The sequence below is a fragment of the Phodopus roborovskii genome, unplaced genomic scaffold (assembly GCF_943737965.1).
Source record: "Phodopus roborovskii unplaced genomic scaffold, PHOROB, whole genome shotgun sequence".
NCBI classification, from domain to species: domain Eukaryota; kingdom Metazoa; phylum Chordata; class Mammalia; order Rodentia; family Cricetidae; genus Phodopus; species Phodopus roborovskii.
In genome coordinates, this window is record NW_026126410.1 from 23,893,603 (window position 1) to 23,909,998 (window position 16,396).

At 44.1% G+C, this 16,396-nt stretch overlaps 1 protein-coding gene across 3 annotated transcripts in view; it reads right to left on the reverse strand.

The window, feature by feature from the left end:
- Positions 1–4,549: 4,549 nt before the first annotated feature.
- Positions 4,550–16,396, reverse strand: part of Pdzd2 (PDZ domain containing 2) — a 221,857-nt gene continuing 210,010 nt past the window's right edge. For all 3 annotated transcript variants that reach the window (XM_051182565.1, XM_051182564.1, XM_051182566.1), the window contains 5 exons: positions 15,711–15,828; positions 13,631–13,732; positions 12,814–13,084; positions 10,475–10,609; positions 4,550–7,016 (listed from right to left, as the gene is read on the reverse strand). In XM_051182565.1, coding sequence (XP_051038522.1) covers positions 6,853–7,016; positions 10,475–10,609; positions 12,814–13,084; positions 13,631–13,732; positions 15,711–15,828 — 790 coding nt within the window. In that variant the 3' untranslated portion in view covers positions 4,550–6,852. The remainder of the gene's footprint in view (positions 7,017–10,474; positions 10,610–12,813; positions 13,085–13,630; positions 13,733–15,710; positions 15,829–16,396) is intronic.

The window sequence follows — 16,396 nt, forward strand, 5'->3', positions numbered from 1 at the left end:
CCCCTCTCCCTGTGGGAACGTTATCTAGGCAACACTCTGGGCCCCATCTGAAGGTTTGCCCCTAATCTTTTCTTTCCTTTTGCAAAAGGGCTTCCCTGAAACTGTGTGTAGCCTGGGTTGTTCTTGCCATCATGAGCTAGGATATGTGTTTCAGGTTGATATCTCCATTATCTTCTAGCACGCTTCACAGAGAGTAGGGTACACACTTAGAGTTTCCTTGCCTATTTTCAAGAAGAGTGGTTTTCTGATACTCACTAAAGAAGTTATGGCGGCAGAAGCTTGGAGAGATGGTTTAGGTCTTCAGAGTGCTTGCTGCTGGGCAGGGGGACTAGAGTTTGGTTCACAGAGCCCATATTGGGCGCTTGCTTACAACATCTGTAACTAAGGGGGATTCAGTGCTAGCCTCCATGGGTACATTACCTGTGCTCATAAAAAACTATTTTTGGAAATGAACTGTGTACCTATTTATATACCTGTAGTTGGCAAGCACTTTTTGTATTTGTGGGGTGTAATGTTATGTTTTGATCTGTGTATACATTGTGGAAAGAGTAAATGAACCTAAGGTAGCAGCTTCCTTTCCTCTGGTGAGAATGGTGAATGCTTCAGTGGCTTGGAAACACTTTTTTCCTGCTGCTGGGGATTGAACCCAGTTCCTTGTGCATGCTACCTTGTGTTTTCCTTTGTGCTACATCTACAGCCCTTGAACTGCATTCTTGCTATGAACTCTGATCACAGTGCAATAAAACTCACTTCTGGAACATTATATCCTTTCACTAATCACTTCTAATTTTACCTCAGCCTTCTATCTGCTTTTCTATTTTCTGTCCTAGTAAATTAGTTTTTTTGAGGCCACATATAAGTGAAATCATAACTATTTTTTAGTTCTTGGTTGTTTTTTATAGTATGGTGCAGCAGACATGTTATCTTCATTAATACTCAAGTTTCCTATTTTTATACAGTTAAATTCTCAAAGATCTTTTAAAAACACTGCCTGGATGTGGTTGCAAATGCCTTCTACCCAGCACTCAGGAGGCAAGAGGCCAGTCTACATAGTGATTTCTAGGACAGTCAGAGTTACATAGTGAGACCCTGGATTAAAAAAAATAAAAATACAGTTCTGTTACTATTTCGGGGGGGGGGGGGGAGGGGAGAGAACTTAGGTGTCTGCATGTCACCCTTATGTGGGGATCAGGGTACAGCTTTAGGAGTTGTCTTTTTCCTTAGATGTTGGGGTCAGACTCAGGTCAACAGGCTTTAGAAGCAAACAATGCTACCCACAGAGCCATCTCTCCAAACCTGGATCTTCAGTTTTTATTGCTTAGTCCAGTAGTCTTTTGATGACCTCTTGGTGTGGCAAGAGATTCTAGGTTTACTTTGTACATTCCTACCCCTTATATGGAATCATCAGTGTCTCCAACAAGCCATGGATTCTTTTTCCATGAAATAGTACTTCAAGGCCACAATTTGTACTTTTATTCACATACTTAACTTCTTTTACTGTGATTTATTGCTTTTAGAGGGAAAAAACAATCTTGTATATATATGTGTTTAATGTGTAAAACACAACATTTTGAGTTTAGCATGATGACATTCTGGAGATGGTGATGGTGTCAACACTCTTAGATATACACTTGATGTTACTGAATTGTACTCTTCCAGTGGTGAAATTGGTACATTTTATGTGTATTTTACTACATTGACCAACGGTTTTAAAAAACACTTCATGACTTTCTATTGATACTTTGCTTCATGTCTAGAGCTGTAGGATTTTTCTTTGTCTTGTCTATATCAAGAATCTGGTCCAGGCTAGTGGTGATCAAATTAAAGTAGTATGTATTTATTTGCTTTTTTCTCTTGACACTTACGTCTTTTTTAGAGCAGAGTTTGTTTCTTGGCAGTCTTGAACCAGGGACCTTGTTGTATATGCTAGTCTAGCACTGATTGGTCAAGATGTACTGTAGCTGTATTCTCCCCTCACTTTTGGAAATTGCTGCATCTGTGTTATAAGACTGCTCTCTTTCCACTCATACTTTGGCACTCTCTCTCCAGGTGCATACCCTTACCACTCATCATTGTACCTGTTCTCAATTGCTCATGTCTTCCTAGGGCTTCCTGTAGAATGTAGTCCCAAACTTGTTTGTATGTAGTTCCAAACTAACTTTATATGGAGGAGTTTGTGGCCTTTACTGGCAAGTCAGTTGAATTTAAAAAAATTTTTTTTTAGTAACTTATGAATGTTCTTTTTGGCATAAAGCATTTTTGTCAAACCTTGGCAGTTGGTGATATTTTGTTCCATGTAATGCGTTGTCTGAATGCCTTCTGGATAGTTCTCCCAGTGTTACTACAGAGTGTTTTGGTTCTGGGTATACATAGTAAGTTCCTTTAAGTGGTGGGTGTCTCAGTCTTTTTTCTCTGTTCAGTTTCAGGCAGGTTGTTTTTTAGTATACTGCAGCCCTACCACGTAGCTTCTGTTTTTTGCATGGAGGTGTGTGCATTTGTGTGTATGAAGGACCCGTTGTCATCCTCAATCTTTCTCCACCATCTCTGTTGAAGCAAGGTCTTCCATTTGAACCCGGCACTTTCCAGTTTGACTGGTGTGAGCTATGCTTGCAACTTTCCCTGGGGTTCTTCTTTACTGTATTTTGTATTGGGTTTTAGACATTTCCCCTTTTTGTCTCTTTAAGGCATTGTTTCATTTTTATTCATTGGGAATGGGTGCTTCTAAATGACTCTCCTGACATTTTTCTGAGCTATGTAGATTTATTTATTTATTTTTATTTATTTTGTCATCCTCAGGAGCACTTATCATCTTTGATCTCCTTGCTGTGAAGCTCGGAACCCTCCTGTCTGTTTCCACCTCTTCAGAGCTGTGATTACAAGTGTGGGACCACATATGTGCAAGCACTTAGGACTGCTACATCTTTCCAGTTTTGTTTTTATATTTCAAGGCAGTGTTAGTCTGTAGACCAGGCTGGCCTTGAACTCAGAGATCCTCCTGCCTTTGCCTCCCAAGTGCTGGGAGTAAAGGCGTGGGCCTCCACCAGTGGCCCGGCTCCCCAGTTGTTTTTAACACAGGATGTTACTATGTAGCTTGGGCTGGCCTCGGGCTTGCAGTGATGAGGTTATGGACTCTCGTCATGCCTGGCTGCCACCCAACACTGTACTTTTCTATTTTCGTGTGGTTATTCAGCCATGTGTTATGTCTTATTTTTCAATGTATTTGAACTCATTTTGAGGTTTGGAGTCACAGTTCTCATGTGTGCCCGTTGTCTGTAGGGATTGTATTTGCTCCTCCTGCTTTATGATTTTGTACAGGATTTAATGTGCATGATATTCTGCTATTTTAACATATGAATTCTTGTAGAGAAGAGATGAAGCCTCATGCACCTTTTCTCTAGCTAGCATCTTTCTGTTTTGGCAGAGTGGGTCTGAGGTCTTTAGGTCTGCTTTTACCTGAACAATCTCTTTTTGAGACAGGATCTTGTGTGGGGCTGCTGCCCCACACTCTGCATGATGTGTGACATTCTCCAGAATGACCTTAAAGCTCCTGATTCCTTTGCCTCCACTGCTTGTCACCACGCCCAGTTGGTTTGAATCTTAGAGGCCTATATTCTGAAGGCGTGCTGCCACTGTGGCCCTGTTGGGAGGTGGCATACCCCTGAAGGGAATTTTGGGGCCTGTCCTCTCATCTGTTGCTTCCTAGCTACCATGTGGTAGTCATCCCTGGCCATGGTGTATGTGCTGCCACAGACCTAAGCTGACAGATCCAAGACATCTAAAGTGGTGAGTCAAACAATAAACTTCTCTGAAGTAGTGTGTTCTCAAGTGTGTAGTGTGTTCTCAAGTGTGTTTGTGTCTGTTTGCTTATTTTTTTTTCGCCCTAATTTAGCAAAATTAGGAGAATTCTAAGCCTGCCATGTGCCCAGGACTTGTCAGCAGTGGATTCTGTGTAGTTTGTTCAGCATTGTTGAATTCATCCCTTAGGCCAAGAGAGGAGGAGTATCTGCATACCAGAACCTTACACTCTGAGGATCTATATTCTCGCCTCCTTCGTAGGCATTCAATAAAATGGTTTTTATTTGACCCCATGAAGGTATGAGGGGGAAGACAGGAAAAGAATGCTTTCCTGAACAATGAAGAAAAGCTGGCAAATAATTGCTGAGCTGCAAAGAAGGTCCAGGGAATGTTGGAAATCAGGGATTTGTGGCCATTTTCATTGTGGGTTTGGGATTTGTCTGTAGTAACAGGCATAGGTACCATGATTATGGCCATTTGGAAGGTTCTGAACTGGCTGGCAGGACAGGCCAGTGCAGCAGGGTCTAGTGTTAGCATGTCTGTTGTGTGAGGAAGTGTGGATGGAAGGGGAGAGAGAGGCAGTCACTAGGATCGTTAAAGACCAGATGTAGTGGGAATAAGTGGCCAGAGTAGACATAAACAGATATTACAGCTAGCCAAGGCCCCTTGCCTCTGTACCCCTTACCAATGTAGGTGATAAATTAACACATTTTAAAAACCTAGTGTTACTCATTGCATAAATAATGAGGCAAAATCAAGTAGTAAGCAGTGTTTATTTTTTGAAAATTACTTAAAAAATTGTTTATAGAGATGTGGATTTACATAACTTGGCGACAACATTTTTAAATGTACAGGCCATTTCATATTATTGCACTTACTCTTAATATATAAGGCATTTTATATAAATAAAGAATAACGTATAATGTACAACAGGTGTGGTGCCAATTAAGTCAAGCATACAATGCAGTATGTGTGAGGGTGGAAATGGAACCCAGCTACTTGAGCCATCATGGTATTTTCTTACGACTACGATTTACATGTCATGACTTTTTACCCTCATAGCTTACTGTGAATGACAGAACAATACCATTAGTGTTCACTGTAGGACTGTGTGGGGCTTTATTAAACTAATTAGCAGTACTCATCATGCCTTTAACACTGAAGACAAATAATTACCTTTCTAGTTCAGGGTCGAAGATAACATTTGCTTCGTCCCTTTACATTCCCACTGTTAGCCAGGAAGCTGACTAAACAGTGTGTGGTAAGCCATAGATCCTCCTTGGAAACATTCAGAAAGTCCTATTCTGATCACAGAGGACTTTTCTAATAGGCATGACTGTAAAGGAGTGGAGCAAAAAAAAAAAAAAAAAAAAAAAAAAAGTTTTTCGTGCTGACTTCAAAATTATCATTCAAGTAAGAAAACAGAAACGGACCCCAGAGACTTAAACAACAACTTAGCATGCACCTTGCACTGACATCTTATAGTATGCTACTTGTAACTGTAATGAAAAGTAGATGCTAAATCAGGCTTTTCTAGCTAACTCCTGGACTGTAGTTATCTTTGTGTAACCTGCTGAAAGTGAGCCAATTGTTTTGTGCCCATCTGAGGACCCTCTCTGGGTTTACTCTACAGATGGCCAGCAGGAAAAATGATGTACAAAGGCAACAGCTCAAGCACCTCTGATGTCTTCCCTAGACCCAGCTGTGGGTTAAACAAAACTGTAGCATCATGCATGTGGGATTGACAAATGCAGTTTCCACCCAAGCCCTCAAGACCCCAGCACTGGGTGGCACCACCTGAGGATTGGGTGGTAAACACCATATAGTCCTTTTCCTTGAGAGTGACTCACCCTGTTTTTCCATTTTTTTTTCTCCATGTTTGGTAAATGAAGCTGGTGAGGCTTTGGGATTTAAGAAAATAAGGGTCAGTGCAAAGGAAGAAAAAGCCAGCTTTGTGAGGAGGAAGGCTCTGGATAGGCAACTTGAGTCAGAACAGTCTGTGGGACCCCACTTTTGGCAAAGGGCAAAACAGTAAAAACCAAACTAGCAAAAAGTTGAGCCATTGCAGAGCTCGTTGGGGAAGAGAGCCAGATTGCAAATTCTATACTGCTTTTGGTCTGGTGGGGAAAAGGAAAAATCCAAGGAAATCTCCATAGAGGATACTTAGAAGTTCCTCAGTTTGGACCACAGAATGCCTGCCTACTTTTGCTAGTTGAAGGTTTTAACTCTCAAAACTTCCTTGAAGGTGGTGACACATGTGTGTGCAAACAGAAACACTGACAATTTTGCCTGCTCGTGTGCTGACCAGTCTTGAATTCAAACATATATGCAAGTTTGAAAACTAGATGCAAGGTGCTTTCAGGCTAGAACCTCCTCCTCCTCCCGAGCAGTGAAGCTCACAGCCATTTATTGCAGTTCACCAGAACTGTCACTCTGTAACAGCCTTATGACTTTCGCTCTCAAACAGAAAATGAGCACAACTTCCTAGTCCACACCATACATTACGTTCATTAAAAAATAGCACTTTTTAAAACTCATCTTTTTCACTGGTGCATAATTCCTGAGCGCTGCCTAACTATTAGGTCATAAATTCATTTTCTTTAAGTCTCTCTTTTTTCAGGGTAACATACATAGACCCATAGCTCTGCCTTCCACTGCATGTACGTACCTAAAAGCACTATGTCATTTACTTATAAAATTATATAAATGTACATACATACATACATCATTTTAGCTGGGGCATTTGTGTTACCCTTCTGGTCCCTGCTTACCAGGACTGATGCTGGGAGGTGGCAAAAGGGATGAAAAGGTGTAGACAGGTATTGGGGAAGAGGTTAGCTCTTCACCTGACTGCAAATGTAGGGGAGTGGCAGTCACGGAACAAAGTGACACGGCCCAGCCTTGGTGGTCCAGGTAGGAGGTTTCCAGAGTTCAGGCTTCATGTGAAAGTACAGTCGTGGATATCTGTCCAAGCTGTTTGTTGATTCAAGAACTCATTAAAAGAGGTCTCTCTGATTGGCTAGAAGTGTATCTGGGGAAGGAGATTCTTGTTAAAACTCAGGAATTCCTGTGCTTTCTAATCACTAACTGCACAGGCCCTTCTGGAACAGACTTCATAATATTCCAGGCGTCGAAGTGCACCAGCCCAACCAAAGGTTTCCCATTGATAGCAAGGATCTCATCGCCAGCTTCTATTGCTCCAGCTTGTTCCGCTGCACCGCCTGCCACAAGTGCAGAGTCAACTGTTAGCACTTGCATCCTTTCAAAAATGCAACTACAAGTTTCAGTGAGAGAATCTACAAGTTTCAGTGAGAGAATCTCGCTGTTAAGTTGAATAATACATGATAATTGTAGAGCAGTCCCTTCCCATATAAGCAGGGAGGATATAATGCATTGATTCAAATGGAGTTTCTAGACTGAAGAACCACAAACCACTGGCTTTTGCTACCAGATCACTGCCATCATGGGTTACGTGCAGGTTCCAGGGAAGGGCCTGCCTCAGAGGGTTCTGCCCTTCTCCAGTGCATCCCCACCAGCTCAAGTTGATGTCTAATTTTGTGAAGGAACAGATTTATGAACTGGCCAAGAAGGTTCACAAATTGGTGTGACCCTGAGGAACTCCTGATATTGCATAAATCCTTAAGTTTTTTTCCTCCTGAGTAGTTGTGCCAGGCACACACCTTTAATCCCAGCACTCGGCAGGCAGAGGCAGACCGATCTCTGAGTTTGAGGCCAGCCTGGTCTACAGAGTAAGTTCTAGGACAGGCTACAGAGAAAATCCGTCTTGAAAATCAAACAAATCAAAACAAAAAAAGTAGTCATTGTTCACAAGCTATATGAGACACAGAAAGGATAAGGATGCTAAATTCTGCCTGATTGGAATAGAGTAGCATTTACTCATTCAAATGAGTCATTCGAAGCCTCTGCGATAATGGCATAAAGTCTTGTGTACTCAATCAGTAAAATCACTTTAAAAACAACAAACTTGAAACGCAGAGTTGGCCAAAGGAAACGAAAAACTAGAGCATCAACATCCTCATGCTGAACTTGTCTGTGTCACCCTCTGAGCTCCAGTGGTTACTTGGTTACCAGATTGTGGAGAGTATGGACACAGCTTAACTGATGGCTCACCTCCCTGCAGAACTTTCCACATTTCTATTTCAACTTTGTGGAAGTTAGAGCATACTTAACACTCACCTCCATTGCCTCCCTGCTGCAAAGATACCTAGATCACACTGAGGAAGAAATGTCACCATTGAAAGAAAACCTCTGAAGTATGAGAGCAAACCTTGTCTTTCTTAGAAACCTCAGCTCCAAAGACTGGACAGATGTACATTTCTGAAAGCCATTTTTGGTCCTTAAGGCTGGCAAGATGGCTTAGTGGGTAAAGGTGATATACTGAGAAAGTTGTGCTCTGACTTTCATGAAATGACTCACACAAACTGTTACAAAAAGGTGCTGGAGAGATGGCTCAGAAGTCAGAGTGCTGCTATTGCTCATCCAGACTTGTTTACTTCCTGGCACCCATGTCTGGTGGCTTAAAACCACCAATAACTGGATGTTATAGCTTCAGATGTTCCAACAGCATCGGCCCATGCACTTGTACGCTGCATGCGAGCACGCGCGCGCGCGTGCGCGCGCACACACACACACACACACACACTGAGGATACAGCCTAGGAGAGAAAGGACTAGAGATAAATGCCCATCTGTCAGGCTGGCAAGGTTCTCTGGGAGATGGCCTGAGGTATGTTTTATTTCCATTCTACACACCGTTCACTGCTTGGTCTGTACCTGGGAGGATGGGAATCCAGGAGGTAGGTATATATAACACTATCTCACTTTGTTTTAAGGCACAGACAATGTAATCATTAATCTCAGGTCACTGGTTATTTGCTTTCCAGTGCGAGCTTCATGGTTTAAGATGGGGCGGGTCCAAGATCAAGGTGCCAGCGGATGTGGTATTTAAAAGCAGGCTAGCAGCTGGGCACAGTCATTAGTTTCTAATGGGCTCTCAGTATGAGTTCACAGATGGCCTTACACATCTCGCCCTCCTCCCCTGGGAGCGGTTCCTTGTGAGTACTCTTACAGTTGACTGGCTTCGTGCTTCCCTGTTCTTCTGTTCTACCTGTCAGTGTAATGAGTGGGTGAGTATGGGGGTTTCCTGTACCGTAGTACTGCCAAGCCTGTGTAGTACATATAATAGAGCTGACTCCATTCAAGCCTGTTTTCTGCTTGCACATGGGGTCAGAGGAAGAGACAGTTTGTCTTGGATGCTATTGTGAACTATCAAGCACGCTGTCAGGGCACAAGCCCCAGTCTTTTTACATCTGCAGCCTGCAGAACCAGGAGGTGCGCAGCTCCTCCTGGGCTTGTATACTTCATTTCTGTACATGTCTTCTTTCATGTCTACTTTGCATGGAAATTTGATTTTGTTTTGTTTGCCAGCAGGGTCTTGGTATGTAGTCCTGGCTGGCCTCAGACGTGCCACAGCTCCTGCCTCCTGAGTGCTGGGACTGCAGATGTGAGCCCACTATGCCTGACTGGAGATGTTTTACAACTGTTCCACTGAGACTGAGAATAGAACCAGAACAAAGTGTAACAGGTTAAGGATTAAGAACAGGGATGGTCTTGTGACCAGATGATGGAGGTTCTGCTTCAGATGAGAAATTTTACAAAGGAACAACCCAGCATTCCCTGCTTATTTCTGTCTGGGAGGGGGTGCACAAACTGGGAGTTTTGGCCTTCTGCCTCTGCCTCTCTTCCCTATTTTGTATTTATATTTTTGAGACAGTGTTTCTCTTTGTAGCCTTGGCCGTACTGGAACTCTCTGTAGACTAGGTTGGCCTCAAACTCAGATTCACAGGTGTGCATCACCACCGCCTAGCAACCTTTTCTTTTAAAGCAGAATTCATATTAATTCTATGTGTTTGGAGTGGGGAGAGGTTACAGAGTAGCTATATAATTACTGAAGGAGATCAGGGAGGCAGGTAGACTTCGGAGTCCTGGCCAGCCAGGAGCTACATAGAGAGATCCTGTCGAAAAACAAAACAAAACAAAAAAGTAGATACATTCACCAACCAATCTTAAACTAAGAACCATACTCCTGACTTGATTCCTTACTTATGTGCTGATATCAGTCATACAATTATGTAATTTCTGATTGATTAAAGATAAAAGCAAGTGTGAGGGCCAGAGCTTAGATTTCCAGAACCGGGGACACAGGGCTCGGTCAGAGACCCTGTCTCAGTATATAGAAAGGGGGCAATAAAACTATCAGTGTTGGACCTTCACATGTATGTGTGTACACACACAAACATGCACATCAATACACATACCATTTACACATCTGCAAAAAATCCAAAACAGAATTCCCCCCCAGCCCAGTTTCCCTAGGTCATAAAATGAAAATTTCAAGTTCATGAAGAAATCATTCAACACTGTTCACCCCCTTTCTTTTCTTGTAGTCTAGCATTTGAAATCACTGGAAATCCTGGTTAGTACTTGGTGCCCTTCCTGGCGTATTTGGTAAAGTGCTCACCTCAGTACCCACCTGGTCCTGGAAATTTTAATACACACAGAACACAACCCAGTGTCCCAGCGTGGCGAAAGCACCGCAGACTGGGAAACCGTTCAGTTCCCATGCAGAAGGGATGGGTTTCCACGGACGTATACTTTACCTTTGTACACCCTTTTAATTACCAGGGGCCCATCTCCAGACAGGGATGATTTTCCTCCATCCAGACTCAGTCCCAGCCCTGCAGACGTTTTCAGCACTTCAACACACAGAGCGTCGTGAGCAGCTCCGTTTCTCCCTGCAGCAAGGATGTTTGTCATGAGGAAAATGACAGGCTGCTCAACACGCCGCCTGTCCGATGCCCCACCACCAACGCATTGCCTCGGGCACCTGGACTCTGGTCACCCGAATCTTGTCTGCTGGAAACTTGTTTACAATCTGTGATCCCAGCATCAGGGTTGACCTCCCAGGAGGGAGCCCCCTGCCTGGCTGTGGCCTTCTGGACTCACATCTGCTGATTTCTATGTGTTCCTGCAAGGGCAGAGAATGCTTCCTCTCCCAGGCAGAGATGCCCAGAGGACACACTGCTCTTGTCAAGCCTCACATTCTGGAGACACACATCCCGGTGAGGGTGGAAGTCACACTCAGTGAATCAGTTCGATTTCCTGCCAACCTTGGTTACCATAGCAACGGAATGTCACCATCTGCTATTGAAAGCAAAGGCATTAAAGTGCCTGGCTCATGAGAGACTGTCATAATTGATTGGGAAGCTCCCTGGACCCAGGTGGGGCTTCCTTCCTTGCCCTCTACCCTTTGTGTTTCTATGAGAGGAAACCCAACATCCTTGGGGGGGGCATGGTTGCCTCCCTCCTACTGGCGTCCTTCATTGGCATTTTGCTCTTGTGGCGGGGAGAAGTGTTTCCATGGTGATATCAGCTCTGTGGCTTGTTTGGAAAGGCCAGGCTGGGACTCAATAGGAATTGTATACTTGCCTTTTAGTTCCCTTATGTCTACTATGGAGTGGAGTGGAAAGGTGCACTTAGCTGCTTCAAAGGTAGGAGAGGGACCACAAATGAAACTACCTAATGTAATCCTTAGGATTACAGTTGAGCCAGCCTCACTGCCAGTTCCTTAATACAAGTTTAATGCCAATCTGCATGGTCTGAAAAACATTTACTAATACTGGAAGTGGTGTGTGTGTGTATACATATATTTATATGTATACACATACATTTGTTTTTTGGCTTGTTTTGAGATACAGTCTATGTAGTCCTAGTTGCCCTGGAATTTCCTCTGCAGGCCAGGCTGACCTCAAACTCAGTCTACCTCCTGAATACTGGGATTAAAGGCATAAGCCACAGTGAGCAGTATAATTTTTTAATGGGCGACTTGCTGTTAAAAGTGGGGAGAGGAGGCTTTCACAATGAACTTGGCCTCTCGCCTGGAATCACCTGGCAGCATTGTAGATCTACTCATGCCTTGTCCCTACTCTCCTGACTTTTCAGTTAGCAGGGGACTTTCTGGTCAGTAGGGTTTTTAAACAGCTGTCCAGGTGCCTCCAGTGTCCAGATAGACCCTTATCTGATAGATGCCTGTCAGTCTGGCATGGGCTAACTGCAAAGTGGAGGGAGGCTGCAATGCAATATGAAATAGCAGTGAGTGGAAACAAGCCCTCAAGGTGCTGCAGCTTTAGGACACTGCTCAGACTCAAGCTAGATGCACCTGAGTGCCCCAGGAATCTTGCATTTAGGTGACAGTGGGACAGTCATTGGTAACTGAACTCATGTGGGTCACATTCTGGAAGCCATCAGGATTGAGCGCTCAGGGTCTCCTTGGACAAGCTAGCTGATTCCCCACTGAACACAGCAAGAGGTTCAGATGGTGCCTGCTTGGACAGAGGTGAGCATGGCCGTGGCTGAGGACTACAGCAGCATCTACACAAAAGAAGTTTCTGTGTACTTAACAGAATCAAACTTAAAGCATCTCCAGCAAAGCCTTTATGGATAGCTCAGGCCACATCCAAACCAAACTGAGCAGAGGCATTTGGCCGCCCTGTCAGGACAGATAATAAGAGGAAACAAAGGCCCGCTTACCTTGAACTGGGGGCTATCTGTGCTTGAGACTGACAGTGCGACAGGATGCTAAGGGAATTTGTAGGATTTATCAGAAGGCTGGGGAGCCTGGGTTTGGGACAGAACGAGTTTTAGCGGGGACAGTGGAAGGGGAATCTCCTCTGAGCCCCTCCTAAGCACTTGAGGGCTGCGTCTATTTTCAAGCACAGAAACATGCTTACTCCTTCATTTCCTTATATTCCACTAAGAATAAGTGACAGTGCCAACTGATGTTTGTCAAGGACGCACCTTGTTCAGAAATCTTCAACACTGAATCCTGTTACAAGAGTGGTTTAGCCTATTTGATCTTGCTGGTTCAGTCTAGTCCTCGTGCAGTCTGCTTTATCAGCCTGCTGCTCTCACACTCTGCTCACTATCAGTGAGGACTTACCAGTCCCAGGCTCCAGTGGCACGATCTTTCTGGGGAGTGGACCGTTTCCATTGGTGGAGGGTGGCTCCTGCCTGAGGGACGGCCTGGGCTGGTCATTCCCTTTCTTGATGATCATGAGGGCGTGTTTGTGCAGCTGTGCCTGGTGTAGAACCTTGGCGACCTCACTGTGGGCTAAGCCAGCTAAGGAAGTGCCATTGATGGAGAGAAGGAAATCCCCTCGTCTCACAGTCCCTTCCTGAGAAGCCACGCCCTGAGAAAACACCCTGTGGACCTAGGTCAGAAAGGAAAAGAACAAATTCACTCACAACCCTGGTAACTGATTGATAGAGAGTAGCCTCAAATCCATGGTCAGGGAGCTTCATGCCAAGCTTTCTATTCAAAAAGTTCTCACTCATCAGTGGGCAGGCTGGGATTACAAATCTCTGCAGCAGCATCTACCCATATGTCCACTTTTGTTACTCATGTCCATAGGGTAACAAGAATAAAGACAGATAAGACTCAGGCTTGCCCAGTAAAAATGGCCTCAAGGTCACCAAATGATTTTCTAGATTATTACTATTGTGAGCACTTGACTCATTTCTAGTGCTTCAACACAAATTACTACAAGATAGACAATTATGCTGACATATATTGCATTTGGCCTATACATCACATTAGCTATGTGTAAAAACACTGATCTTTGACAATGGAAACACAACATATAATTCTCCATGCTCCACCCAAACTTGGTGATGTCGGATTGGAATTTGTTGTGTCTTGATCAAATGCTGCTGCTTATAGATGGATACCCCAAGAGCCTTGTAACATGACCACTTACCATGACTGATTTTGGCTCCACGTCTGCCCCTCCTGCCACACTGAATCCCAGACCTGAGCCTTCTTTTTTATGCAAGACTATGAAACAAGTGTCTTCTTTATTCTAAAGGGGAAAAACAAGACAGTTTACTTTGTATTCCTTGTACCCAAAGTGAGAAACTCAATCTAAGTCTCATGGAGGTGCTTGACATGAACCCTTAGTAGTTCTCCATTTAATCCAGAAATGGCAGAGGAGGTAGCATATCCTCCTCATGTCCATCCCAGGCAGGCTTCTGTGCAAGGTCTTGAAGATCCACCCTACAGCTGCGGAACATGAGGGTAGACGCAGGAGATTCTCTGGGTCTCCAAGTCTTCAAGCCATTTAAGGAAGATTGCTGCCTTCCCGGAATTGACCACAATACACTACTCTGTTGCACAGGGAATGCTTTATGCCATAGTTCTCTAAGTCTACTAATTTTATATATTATTTTGAGATAGGGTTCATATAGCCCAGGCTGGGCTCAAATTTTGCTATGTTCTCAAAAGTGATGGTTTACTTCTGATCTTTTTTGAAAATTTGAAATAGATTTTAAAAAATTAAACTGTCTTGGTTCAAACATCAGTCAAAAGATGTTGAGACAGATTACATGTAAGTGGGCTAACTTCTGAAATTTGACTTCATCCCATTTTAGACATGGTTTATTAACATTTTAAAGCTCTACACTGCTTGATTTTTCATGAAGTTATCATCAAGGGCTTCAACATGTTCTCAAGTACACCAATACAAGAGAAAGCTAACAATAACCTTTGAGGAACGGGTGAGAAGGGAGCAGAAAACCATCGTGGGTTCAGCTGATGGGAAATCTGATGGACAAGTGTTCTGTTGTTAAGTCATGAAGACTTCCACCACCTGGACCAGTGGACAGAAAGGTGACCCTGGCCCCTAGGCTTTCTAAACAAACACAGAAGCACGTGGCTTAATGAATGCTCTTGGCACAGTTTCTGGGTGTGAACACTCTTCAATGTCCATTCTTCCTAGAACAGGGACAGCCTTTTTCTTCTTTATTCTTCTTCCTTTTTTTTTTTAATTTAATGTTTTGTTTTGTATTTCGAGACAAGAGTTTCTCTGTGCAGCTTTGCAGACCAGGCTGATCTCAAAACTCAGAGATCTGCTTGCCTCTGCCTTCCGAGTGCTGGGAATAAAAGTGTGAACCTCCACCGCCAGGCTGGGACAGCATATTTTAAAATGGGCATGTTGTCATCAAAAGTTTCATTTATTTAAATTAACTTGTGGTGGGAAACAAGTATACTAATGGCTGATGGTCAGGTCAGGTTTTGCCTGAGGAACTTGGGACTGCATTGGGAAACCAGATAAACAGTGCACTCCCTCCGAAGTGTGGGTGTGTAGCAGCCAACTGACGATAGTCCCTGGTCCCAACTGTACTTATCTTAACAAGTAGGTTGAGGATCTGAATACAGTAGGAACTAACAGGTATTTGTTTCCGGTTACCCCTCCTCCCCTCCCTTGCCCCATCTCCTTGCCATCCTGGTCCAGTAGATGGTAAGGCCAGATGGTACCAGGTGTCGGGGCAGGGAATTGCTGGAATAATGTTTGCAGATGTCATTAGTAACCCACAGTGTTATCAGTCATTCCTGTTTGCCTTTTTGTGTATAAACATTCATCTGTCCAGGTTCATTTTCTTACTACCTTGAGAAGTGTTTTAGATGGGAACTCATGCTCTTTTTTGGTTCATTTAAATTCTGTATCTTGGTCCTGTAGACTGGGGTTTAGCAACTCAAACTCCAGGGCACAAGCAGGGCTATAATAGTGTGAGCCTTTTACCACCAGGTGGCTCCCCTTACTAGTTTATGTCCACACTGAAAAGGACAGAGCTACAGGGTCATCCAGCATTTCTCCTACAGGCTCTGTCGAGGGGTAGAGGCTGGTCAACAGTTGCTGCAGGGGACTTAACATTTCACATCGCAGCATGGTCCAGCCCCTCAAGCCAGTGGCAGTACATGAGGCAACAGACTGAGCCCGGCACCTGTCCCCAGCACACCAGCGATACTTCCCTGCTGTTTCATCCCTGGTATCCACTCACCTCTGATTGTGCCTTCGCTTCCTGAATGAGAGTGAAGATGGTAGATTTTGACCCCACTAGTGATAAAACGGCTTGTAATTTCTGCTGGTCCCTCGATGATGCAAGGAGTTGATTCAAACTAAGTGAAAAATACATTTGAAGAAGGTTAAAAGACAACATCTCCATTTCCTAAGGAAGGACTAATCTGAAAGGTCTTGCTGTGTTGTGGGTGTTTTTGACCTTCCAGCCTGTTGGGCAAACTCCCACTCCAGAGTAACCATAGCCAGCATGAATATGCTTCACTGACTGTGGGAAGTGAGTTTGGGGATCCCTCTAGGATATTAAGGGACCAGGGTAGGAGTTTAGCAGACAATTGCTTACACGTTTAGAAATCAGAGGGCCTAGTGAAACATACTAAATTTTCAGAGTTTCCCACAATCTAGAGGCCCAGGATTGCCTGAGGCACAGCCTGCTCCACCCCTCCTCCCCTCACTCCTTACTCAGAGCCACACACTGGCAGCTTATGTGGCTTCTGGGGCTTTTTATGCTTCCAGAACTGATACTGAAAATGCAGTGTGGCTGGATGGTGGTGGTGCATGCCTTTGATCTCAGGACTCAGGAGGCAGAGGCAGATGGACTTCTGTGAGCTTGAGGCCAACCTGGTCTGCAGAGCGAATCAGGATAGCCAGAGCTGTTATACAGAGAAA